The 12,512-nt window shown below is 34.2% G+C and overlaps 1 protein-coding gene across 2 annotated transcripts in view; it reads right to left on the bottom strand.

Moving 5' to 3' along the window:
- Nucleotides 1-12,106, bottom strand: part of DCN (decorin) — a 34,585-nt gene extending 22,479 nt beyond the window's left edge. Inside the window, exons 1-2 of one of the 2 annotated variants that reach the window (XM_002752817.6) lie at nucleotides 11,938-12,106; nucleotides 7,742-7,985 (exon numbers count right to left, since the gene is read on the bottom strand). In XM_002752817.6, coding sequence (XP_002752863.1) covers nucleotides 7,742-7,952 — 211 coding nt within the window. In that variant the 5' untranslated portion in view covers nucleotides 7,953-7,985; nucleotides 11,938-12,106. Of the gene's footprint in view, nucleotides 1-7,741; nucleotides 7,986-8,769; nucleotides 8,914-11,937 lie in introns of those variants that run through there. The other variant, XM_002752816.6, reaches the window with a different exon arrangement.
- Between the last annotated feature and the right edge of the window lie 406 nt (nucleotides 12,107-12,512).

Raw genomic sequence — 12,512 nt, 5'->3', positions numbered from 1 at the left:
TAATCCAGCAGTAAAAGCTTCTCTGCATGGCATATATTTCTCCTGGGAAAGGATCAATTAGAAGCTTTTAAATGAAGAAACAAATATTCATTCATAGATCTGTATTGTCAAAAACAATCTTGAATCTGATTAAGCCTATAAATTCCAAGAGAAAATGAAGAAATTGTGAATCTATAATTTAGAGAAGAGTTAAGAGCTATTTTAGCTGGGTGCTGTGGCTCAGGCCTAAAATTCCAGCACTTTGGGAAACTCAGGAAAATGGATTGCTTGAGCCCCGGAGTGCGAGACCAGCCTGGGCAACATGGCAAGACACCGTCTTTACAAAATATTTACTAGGCATTCTGGCACAAGACTGTAGTCCAGCTATTCAAGAGGTAGGACCCCCTGAGCCTGGAGAGGATGAGGCTACAGTGAGCTGTGATCATGCCACTGCACTACAGCCTGGGCAACAGAGTGAGATCCTGTCTCAGAAAAAAAAAAGAAAAAAGCTATTTTAAAAAATGCAATGTTAATCTACTATGTACTTCATCTGGATCCTGATTCATATAAACTATAAAATAAACAGATACATTTTATGGTTATTCATAAAATGATACAGAAAGTAAAATGTTAAGCTTCTTAAACGATATTTGAATTACCCAGGTTAAATTTACATCAAAAAAAGTTCCAGAATGAAAACAAAGTCATCAAGATATGACTTAATACTTCTCTTACAATCCAACTAGAAGAATTAAGTAACTATGAAGTTAATTTGTAAATTAATTTAATTATGATTATTATGATTATTTATCATAATATAGTTTGTAATCATTAAATAATGAGCTTTTTGGGGGACATGATGTAATATCTATGGGCCTTCTCTACATAATACATAATTATTCTCCAACTTCTCATTAGAAATATATATAAATCTAAGTAAATATTCAGATGATTATATTTTCCAAACGTGGCATAAATTAAATTTTCTATCCTACATTACTCTTCTACAATAGGCATTTGTCCCAATGCCATCAGGAGGTAGTATCTAATTGCTTTCTCTTCCCTTTGAATTTAGGATGGTCTTATGATGCCTCTAGGAATCAATAGACTGAAACACCATGACATTTGAGACTTGTTCAGAAAAGACTGTACCCGCTTCTTCTGGGATGCTTGCTCCAGGATAGTCAGGGGACAAAGAAAAGAAGAGAGGCCACCTGAGGCACTCCAGAGGATAGAACAGCCAAGCTTGAGGGCAATAGCAGCAACAACTGTTAATTATGAGAGTGAACTGTCTAAGGTGTCCAGCCGAGGCTAGCCTTCCTATGACTATATTCCCACCTAACATTTGACTACAAATGCAAGAGTGACCCCAAGTGAGAACAGCCCTTCAGAGTCCTTCCCAAATTTTCTATACCTCAAATCATGAGCAAATTAAATTATTTTTTTAAGCCACCATGTCTTGGGGTAAAATTCATTCAGCTATACTAATAGGAGCACAGTAGTTTCCTAAATTTATTTTTCATTAAGCATCCTTTATTTAACATAATTCTAAATTTTCCACTAAAACACACTATTTTCAAGGTAGCCTGGATTAGATGTTTGCTCTCCAAGGTTTTGTAAGGAACTTTATCTTTTTAAAAATCTTGTTATTTATTAAAGTAAATAAGACACTACTGAAGACATTACTAAAACATCATTTCTGAATAAGGGCCAGTAAGAAATATGCTTCTTTTTTTCTTCCCTTCTTTTGGTTGTCCCAGTGATAAAATCTGGTAAATATCATGTTGGACAAAGGCCAGGTCATCTTAAAACATCATGTATTTTTTTTTTTTTTTTTTTTTTGCTGCCATGTGGCTGGAGTCCAAACTCTAAGATTTATTCTTACTGACTTTCAACAATTTTTTTTTTATAATTCTGTACTCAACTTCGTAATTGGGACAGTGATGATGTACTTCAGTTTTTGGGCAAATGACCAAAATAATATTTAGGAGCTCCAGCCCCACCAAAAAACTTACCTGCTCAAGGCAGGCATGTTTTCTTCTTTTCATCTTAAAAATGGCAATCTAACTGCATTATCAGTTAGACTAGACTTCAGACATAGGAGATTCTTCTCTAATTCTATCCTCTTTCCAGTCAAACTCAATGAATTTCTGAGCTTCTTGGCTTTACAGTGGTCCATAAAGGGAAGGAGCTAGGATGTACTGAGAAATGACTTCTGTTTCTCAGTCAGACATGTTCCCTCCTCTTTGCAGCTTGGTAGAGTCTAGAATATTGTAGACTATTCATCCAAGCATTCACTCCAGCACCGAACCATGCACGTGTTTATTTATTCATTCATCAATCATTGATTGATGTGTGAAGAGTCTACAAAGTACAAGGCAGTTTGTTGTGTAGCGGTCGTATGAAGATAAATTATTGCAATACTTATAGTGAAGAAAAAATAAAATAGATATATAAAGATAGTTAAAGATATTATATAATCACCGATATGTATATATAATTATTATAGAAAATCAAATGTAGATTACAGTGAAAAGGCAGAAGCAGACAAACTACAGAAGTTAAAGCAGTCCGCAGACTAAGTCAAAAGTAACTGAGTCTTGAGTGTTACAGTACAGTTGCTAAGGGCTTTCTCTTTTTATTAAGACTGAATTGTAAACTCATTTTTTTTCTTTTTTCCTATTTTTTAGGAACTATCTAATCTTTCTCCACTCTTTTGAGGGAGAAAAGTTAAGATTACAGGGTCTCAGGGTTTTCCTCTTTTACCCAAGGAATGGATAGTTTAGCTAACCAATTCCCACCATATCCCCTGGAGCTAGGGATGTTCTTCCAAAGGAGAATGAATCCCAGCTGCAGTCTAACAAAACGCCTTGATCCCACACAGCTGCCTCTCTCTCCCTCCTGGGGCTGAGAAGGAAACCAGGGCTCTGTTAGTTCTCAGTCAGGTCAAGGAGACAGACGCTTCCTTTGGCCTTCTTGACTCCCTCTCTTCCTCCTCTCCATCTTTAACCCCTTGAGTCAGGAGACTTGTTTAACTGGGTTGCATTGAGCATTACTCCTGCTTCATCTGAAGATCACCCATACTCCACTCCTACACAATGTCACTTTAGGCAACCCAGTGGCATGCTCTGTGCACAGCCTCCTTCCCATATCATGTTTTGGAAACACCCTTTTGATGCATCCAAAACTCTGAATGAGGAACCCCTCATACTCCTACTGCTGCAGAGCCAGACATAAAATAAAAAGGCAACTGAGCCTCTGGTATTCTGTCTGTTTCTCTGCAAAATAGTACAATTTATTTTTCTGGGTTGATTTCATGGGAGAAGTCTAATGGTTCATTTACCTCATGTATAAGGTCTGCTTCTGGGAAACCAGTTTTCCCAGCCAAGCGAGAAGCTGTAGTACAATATGTCGTAAGTGGTAACCACTGACAAAATTTTTCACCAGTTCAAGAAAAATGATTATGAAGAGGAAGCAACTATACAATTTAAAAGGTTGTACTTTTTCTGAGATTTTAAAAATTACAACATTATTTGCATTGTAAGCTACATTATTAGAAACCAGTAGTTTTTGAATTGCTTTTATATGGCAAATTCAAATGTGTTTCATCTTCTGGCACCATTTCTAGAGGGCTGTGTGGGGTATGAATCATTTATGATTATAAATTAACCAAATGCTTCATTGTTCTCAAATCAAACAAACTCATTTTGTTCAAAGGAATATTGGTTTGGAGAACATTCAATTGCTTGCTAAACGTACAATTTTTTAAAATTCTTGTCTATTTACACTTGGAGATGATGTGGTCTTTTTAGAGAGGTAGAGACAGATGGTACTATTTTCTCTCTAGCTTGACAAGCCATATACTTATTAGAGAATTGTTAGGAGTCTTATTTTCATAAGTAAAAGATGATATAATTTGAATTGAGAATAATAAGTACAAACCATTGAGAGTGTCTAAGTATATGGCTTATACTTATTATTCTCAGTTATAAAAATAAAAGAAAATATCAGAAACAGCATCATGTTCTTAGCTTTGTCTGAAATGGTAAGTGAAATGTAACTGTTACTATAATAAGTATTTTTACATGTATTTTCTATTCTTATCCATTGAAATAAGATATATTTCCATTTATCAAATGAAGAAACAAACTTCTGAAGTTTCAAGGTTACAGGTAGTGAACAGCAAAGCAGAATTTGAGATCAGAGGTGTGTAACTGCACAGCCCAAGTGTTTTCCACTATTAAACAGTATTAAGAGGTATTTCAACTCTTTTGAAATTTGTTTATAAGAAATATATCCAGAATTATTATTTTAATTTTGGAGTCTAGTCAAAAGACAATACTTATCCTTATTTAACTTGTCAGGGTTAATTTGCATTTCAGTAATGAGGAATAAGTCTATACCAAATTATACCACCTGGTCACACTTGATCCAAAGATGACAGCTAGGTCAAAGAGTACCTAAGGAGGAAGGAAAACTGTCTCCCTTCAGGATGTCAAACATATAAAACTGAGAATCCAATCAAAATCTGGACATTTAAAAAATATTTGATTTTTAAAAGAATGAGTTACATTGTGGATTCATTATTACAAAGTAACTGAAAGACTGAATTTGCTAACTCTATATTTATTTTTAATATTGCTTTTTTGAAATAAATGCTGTAATTAAGAGAGAACTGATTTATGTCTTAACATGATAGATAAAAGAAGACAAGATATGAGTCTTATAAAATTGTGGTTCCAGTTACAAGGTAAGTTGCAAGTTCAACAAAACAACTTGGCCAATATCTATGAAGAATTCATGTTTACTGTCTCAATCCCTCATCCTCTAAAGAAAAAAAAAAAAGCACATTTTAATACTACTGTGATAAATCAGAATTAGGGACTAAAACTGTCCATGCATCTTCCAGAAGCCTCAAATCACCCTGCAGAGTAATTATATAATTTTAATTTCACAGATTTTTACTTCTTAGGTTTGAAAGAATTGTTTAAAAATTTGATGTTACTTAACTTTGCCAAGAATATTTCTTACTGGAAAAAAGTAGTCAAATATTTTAATTTTAAAAGTTTATATTAAACATTGTTTAGATAATAAGATGACAAAAGACTATTGTCCTTCAACACTGTAGCTCCTCTCTGCTCACTAAATGTCTGCCAAGGATAATCTACCAAGGATAATCCTGAACACAATGTTGGTTTTTGATACAAATAAGCATTAACATTTGCCATCCCCAACTGCATTGCATTTATTTTCTTTATAACAACACTTCAAGCTTCATGCTCAGATTACTAGAGGACATAAACAAAGAAGAAATCAACTGTATTGCATGTATAATGAATGAGGTGGTCCATTTCTCCTTCCTTCCTTTCTTTCTTTTGCTTCACCTGTTACTACATATAATCATCATATAATTTTAAAAATGCATTAAGCTGCTACTATGACCCAGGTACCTCATACATTTAACAGAATTTCTAAGACTGTAATTTTTCTGCAAATGAAGATGTCAAGGCTCTCAACAGCTTGCCATCATCATAAAGGAAGAAAGAGTAGACAATAGACAAAATATGAAATGAGCTCATTTTTTAAATGAGGTGAATTTCAATTTCTTTTAAGAAATGTATTTTTTTAGAAATAGCTGATTAAAAATGTTATAATATATTTAAATATTCACCTGTACATTTTAAAATATTGAAAATACCTTTCATAAGAGCACTGCTCATTAGAACTTTAGTTCTCTTAGTTAAATATGGTCTTAAAATCAAATTTTTAAAAATAATTTTAGCTACTTCCTTAGTATATGGGTCAGTAAACCTAGCTGTAATAAAGGAATAATGTATACTCTGAGCTTCTAGATAAAAGATAGCATGTAGAAAACTTTCTCATCTAAAAACAAAACAAAATAAACAAAACAATGTCAATGCAAACAACAAAATTATCATAAAGCTCACAAGTAAGTGAACTTGCTGTTTCCTAAGACTACAATTTGTTGTTTCGCTTTGAACAATAGACTTATGCCTTTTTACATAACAGAGAATCGGAAAACTAGCCCAGTGCTTTCATCAGGGTCAAGCATTATGAACTATTTTTTATAAAAGCAAACGCAAACTATACTTATGAAAAAATAAAACTTCAGCAAAGTGACTGGCCGACTCTTCTTTCCTTAGAAACATTAACCCTTCATTTTTTATAACAAAATGGGAATAATAATAAATTATTTTAACTTGTTCTCAGAGGCTAAGTAAAATTTAACCCGCATCACATTCTTTGGGAACTTCACCATTTTAGTAACTTCACAAAAGATTATCCTGTGCATATCCATCAAATGGTGACTTTTTTGTTCAGATTTTTTCAACCCTGTTTTTTTCCTGCCCAAGACAATAATGCAGGTCATCTCTAGATTCTTATAAAGTTGCTAAAGAGGAATTCAATCTCCCCTGTGGCAAATAGACAATTCAAAAAGTAGTAGTTACAACCACTAGAATATAAGATCCACAAGAACTAGGGCCATATTTGTCTTCCTCATCCTTTCCTCCCCAGGCCCAGAGCAGAGCTGATCTTAGTTGCTGAATGAGTGAACAAATCAATCCACTGGAATTATCCTGTGGCCTTTTGAAAGCCTTTCTATAGTTTTTATTTGGGGTTTTAAATGGCTATACAATATATGCATTGAAGAAGCTATTTCAAGCGTTTGTTTTTCAATTGTTACTACTGAATATATTTTATGTTTTTCTGGGTGCCTGTAGGTAGTTTATTCCAATTGTAGAAGTTAGTGGCTTTTTTTTTCTGCAAACTACTGCTAGAAAGCATTTTCTAGGACTGAAAGAAGTGCCTGATGGTGGTATGGGATTTCTTCCAGAAGGAAGTACACATGGCAGAATCATGATACAAAGATTTTTTCCCCTTTAAATCTATAATAAGAAAATACACCCCCTCAGAAAAAGGAATGTGAATCAGCTGCCATATAAACTGAGTTCATTCCCCTTTGGTCCATATACTGAGCTTCAATGTTTCTGGAGACTCATCTTCTAAATGTATAGCTCTTGGAATTTCCAGACAAAATTTTTCTTAAACGATGATAAATCAAATGGTCTTTAGGGTGTTAGGCTAAAGATATATGTAACACGATTATACTGAATATTTACCATACCTTAGTGATAAATATGTCCTTTGAAACTTTCTAAAGAATATAAGCAGCTAGATTACAATATGTCAAAAGTAAAGACAAAACGAAGACTCAGAGATTAAGGGAGTATTTTGGTACTTGAAAGATAAGATTTTGTCATAAAAATTTACATGTTTTGTTTTTGATAACTGCATATTTTACACTTTAGTAATGTTGAAACTCTGTTATCTGGGCTATGTGAATAGTAGAGGGACTGACCTGGTTTTCTAAATATCTAATATATCATAAAAGCACATTACAGAATTAAGATTAAACCATCACTCTGAAATTTTAGAACATAAGACATTGTTCAGCTCAAACTTTTATTTTGTATAAGGAAGGATGTAAAGCTCAGAACTATTTTTAAAAGTGATTTGTCCAAGATCGCAAAGTAATGAAGGAAAGAAGGAAGAAAGAAAGGAAGAGGAGAGAGAATCACAAAGCTGCTTTTCTTTCTATCCTGTTCTGCTTCCTTTACTCCTCATTAGGTGGCACTGTCTCTCACATTTGGAGATACTAAAACTGAAAACGCTAAACTCAGTTTCCATTCTCAAGAACAGAACAAATAAGATACATAAAGAGAACCTGCATCCCACTCACCCAAATCAGAACACTGGACCACTCGAAGATGGCATTGACACCGGAAGGGGCACACTGGGCCTAGGGGTGCCTCTAAACCGGGGTCATAAGGGTCTTCTGGGCCTATCCCAGAAGCCTCATCTTCTAGCATAAAGTCAAATAAGCCTCTCTGTTGAAACGGTCCGGCCCAGGAAACTTGTGCAAGCAGAAGGAGGATGATAGTGGCCTTCATGATTTATCTCATGTATTTTCACAACCAGGAAACCTAGGAAACAAGTGAGAGATTTAAGAAAAACGGCACTGCCTATATTGTATGTTGTTTCTCATATAATATGCCACAATAGAGTGAGCGCAGAGAAAAGGTGAAAAATAATCTTTCATTTATTGTCAGGAAACAGAGCATTAAAAATGTATTGAAAGGTGATCAGGTACATTTTAACATCATTTGCACAGCTATTTACGTAGGATGAGAAATCTGAATATTATTTAAATCTGCTTGTTTGAATCTTGGGTCTGAACTATGATGATATACTATAGATCCAAATCATTTGCAAAATTGTCATGATAGTCAATCATGTTGGACTTTTCAATCCTTACTTCACTCAAGCCTTGCCATAGTCAAATAAAATTCTCTCTATATACATAGGAGATCTCCAATTTCTGCTTCAGAAATATTTCCGGAAGCCAGTCACATTTCTCCATCCCAACACATTTATTTTGGTCTAGGGCTTTCTCATCTTTCCCTAAACCACTACAAGAGCTTCCAATTCATTTCTGCCTTGCATATTTCCTCTGTTTCAGGCCATCTTCCACTGTGCTGTCTGAATCATTTTCTAAAAATTCAATGTCATTTATTAATTTCTACTACAAATCATTTATTAACTTCCCAAGGTTTATCAATACTGTCCATAGTCCCTGTGCTGTTTTCAGACCACTCATAATTTGATACGAATTAATAGCTCTAGCCACATTCCTTTTCATTGTCACTACATTCCACATCCTCACCTGAACCCGGACAACTGAAGCTACTTGCCATGTAGAATACCAACCTTGCAAGAGTGTTGTAAAGATTAAATGAGATAGTGGTCTTCTCTTCTGTGTTCCCTGGCTCATCCAGGCAGGATGCTGCTTTCTCCCTCTTCTCTGCTCCCAAAGCACGTTGCTCTTACCTCTTTTAAATAACTTATCACATTATATTGCAATTTGCTTTGCGTGCTTGGTCTGTCCCCCCACTAGACGATGTACTGCTTCAGGGCGTGTCTTATTATTCCTTGTTCTGTATCCGCACCTTGCACAATATTTTGCACACAAATGACTCAAATGGCCATCACTTTATTCACAATATGATTTATTCCATTTCTTCAATCAGTTTGATTTTTTAAAACACAAAATTAGCTTTTTTTCAATATCAAATTTCTGATATAAAAAAGTTAGCAGATTGTAAACTTCAACTTGGTATAAGCAAGATAGACTTTAAAAAAAAATCAATTCCCTAGTTTCTCAAACATTATTTTTAATAAGCTAATAAACACATATGGACAATCCTAACTGATTTCACGTGATGTATATACAATCTTATTTTGCCAACAGGGCTTTTTGTAAAAAACAAAGTATTGTTTCAATAATTGTATTGCATATTTATTTCATTCATTCCACAAGCATTAATCTATGTTGTTAAATCAATTGAAGTGCACTAAATAAATCTCAGTGACAAAGTTGTAATTAATCTGAATAATAAAAGGTACTTGATTATATAGAAACAAAGTCATTTTGGGGATTAAATATTTTCAAATCTCACTGAAACTATTCTGATAGCTCCAAAACATTGTAGATATTTAGTCTCAGCATCTCTACCTTGAATTGTACACTTAGAAGACTCCACATTAAAGCTGTATGTTTGTGAGTAGAATTTTAGAGTTGTTTTGAGTCATTATCCAATTGTAGTGTATGTTTAAAAAAAAAAAGAAGAAGAAATGAAGGAAGAAGAGAAAAGAAAAAGGGAAAACAAAGATCTTTGTATGTTCTAACCCTAAGGTATCTTCTGGAAATTTTTGCCTGAATTTGCTAAAGAAGAAACAAATATTTTTCAGTCTCTTACATTTTTCCTTAGTTTATATTTACTACTGATATATGTCTAAAGCAGCACATGTTGAATACGGGCCTGTGGCTTTTCATTTAAAAAAAACATCATAAAGATTATTATTCGCACTGCCACTTTAAGTTCAACGTTAAGCTTTGTCTAGGAGCCCACTCCCACTCAGTTACTGAGTTTCCCTTTAAGAGAAGACTTATGTTGGCAGCCTGTTCCCTTGGCTTGTAGCTGAGGGAGTGGTTTTGTATCTGTTTCCCATTAAAAATGCAATGTTTATGGTTTACCACAAGCTTGCTAGCCTTGCATATTTAATGTCTTACAAGTTTAAAAGAAAAATGAAGCAATGTAATTGCAGATTTAATAAACAGCAAGCACAGTTAATGCAGATGTCACTTTGAAATCTTTTCTCCAGAGCAGAAAATGCCTGGTTGTTTCACTAATAACCCAAAAAAAGAAAACGTTGAGCATTAACTGAGAGCAACAGTATTAGAATTTATGTTTGTTTACTCCTGTTAAAATGGTGCAAATTCTCCTAACAATATTCTTTTAGATTGAAGCTGAATATAGACAGGCATCTTACGACTTCAATCACTGATTTTTATTTCACTTTCATTTGCTCGTGTGTGTGTGTGTGTGTGTGTGTGTGTGTGTGAGAAAGAGAGAAAGAGAGAGAATGTGTGTATGTGTGCATTAAACCCTGACCGTCCTGTGGAAAAAAAATAGCATATGCAGAAACTTTGTGCAAATTCTTCCACAAAATTCTCTCTTTTAAATTAGCGTTATGGTACTTGAAGACCCAGTATCTTAAAACATTTAATGTGAGCTGTGGATGCTAATAATTCCTTTAGTCATTTCCTTATTTCCTCAACTAATTAGACATATAAAGAGCAAAGAGCAGCTGTCCAGGTAGAAACCAAGGAGACTGTTGTTGAGATGATATGCTGTTTAAATTTTATTGAAACTGTTTTAAGTAGTCTCAAAATGCATGACACTTTCCACTTTCCAAGATGATAAGTACTAATATAATATCATTGCTCCACTAAAGCTAGTTGCCATAGTTTACAAACGTTTTACCAAAAATAATAATTTCTGGTCCCTAAAACTACTTAAGCCCATTAAATGAACTGTATCATTCAGATCAACATTTGCATTATGTCATCTATGCCTTTGGTGTCACTTTCAAAGTCAAAATTTAACCCTCAAGAGATAAGTGAAGCTATAAATGCAAAGCAGCATTAAATCCTACAGCACTAGATGATTAAAAACTTCAATAATAATAGATATAATTTAAAAATAAACACTAAAACAACATTTATCAGCAAACAAGGGTTACTGTAGGAGGCATTTGGCTCTTTTTCTGGTTAGAAAGAGTAACAGGAAAAAAAAAAGCCACAGGTATTTACATCACTGGGAGCCCACTTACCCAGTGGTCACTGTGTTACCCTGCTTTAAAATTAGAAAATTAACCCACATCCTCATTTTATAGTGAATGTGTCTTAAAATTTCACCTGCAGTGAAAATACTGACTAGGACACTTAACATTTAAAAAATTATACAGCATTGTGAATATCTTAGCCATTTAATAACAAATATTTTCAATGTTTCTTTTCACTTCTCTGGTGATAATTTCTATTCATTTCTGGGTTTGAAGAAATGTACATTAGATATCTTCAGCTAATCACCAGAGTTAACTTGTTTGGGGGTTTTAAAAGCTCTTAAAGCAGACAAAAATTCAGGAGAAAAACACATTTTTAAATATATAGCTCAATTACAAATCGTATTCCACTTTAGAATGCTTTCACCACCTCCTAAAGAGCTAAACATTCGTTAATACAAACACAAAAACATCAAGATAGAGAGTCCTGGTGTTAGGTTACAGTTTTTTAAAAAGCATCTTTGCAAGAACAGAAAAGAAAGAAAAGTAAAACAAGGCATTCAATCATTTTACCAACTATTTAACGTCTGCTTTTAAACTACACTTGTTTAAAATGTCGCATAAAGACTATAAAAGTTTAGCAATTTTTTTTACGTTTCTTTTTCTCACCAAATAATCCCTTTTGCTCTCAGTTTGACCGAAGTTTTATTAGTCTGTAGCAGAGTTCAGGACAATTATTGAAAGCCATACCTTTTAATCCAGGAATTTGCCACGGGAGCCCTCAAAGCTGAGATGTAATTACACTAAATATGCAGCCCAAGTAAAAGAGTTTGCAGGTGTGGAAAGGAGGAGGGGATAGGTGCTGCTCTGTGACTGTCACTAAGTTGAAAACCTCCTGCTTCTACTCCATAGCACAGTTAAAAAATAAGGTTTCCCTCAATGAACACAATCCGGCTGACACCCACATTAGATCATATGGTAATGATATGTCTCTTGTATTGTAGCCAGAAACTTTATCGGCCTTTTTTTTTCCCTCCCATTTGCTATATTCTTTTTGCATCTGCTTAAGATTCTAAGCTGCTTGTGTAGGATAGTGGAGCAACTTGATTTGAAATTTGTCTTATTGTAGATTCATTTCCCTAAGACATTGTAACTAAAGGGTTTGTTTCCCCACCCCCATCCCATTCCACTCTCCACCCTTTCTAGCCTTGTTTACAAGTAACATTTATTATACTTCCAAAATGGAATTTTTTTCCTGCTTTCAGGATGTGTAAGTCCAGAAAATGGAATGAAATTAATCTTGTAGTTGTTTTAAATGTGGACTG

This window comes from Callithrix jacchus, chromosome 9, assembly GCF_049354715.1.
Source record: "Callithrix jacchus isolate 240 chromosome 9, calJac240_pri, whole genome shotgun sequence".
Taxonomy (NCBI): domain Eukaryota; kingdom Metazoa; phylum Chordata; class Mammalia; order Primates; family Cebidae; genus Callithrix; species Callithrix jacchus.
The sequence above is the reverse complement of the archived record's forward strand: the minus strand, read 5'-3'. Positions and strand labels throughout refer to the sequence as shown.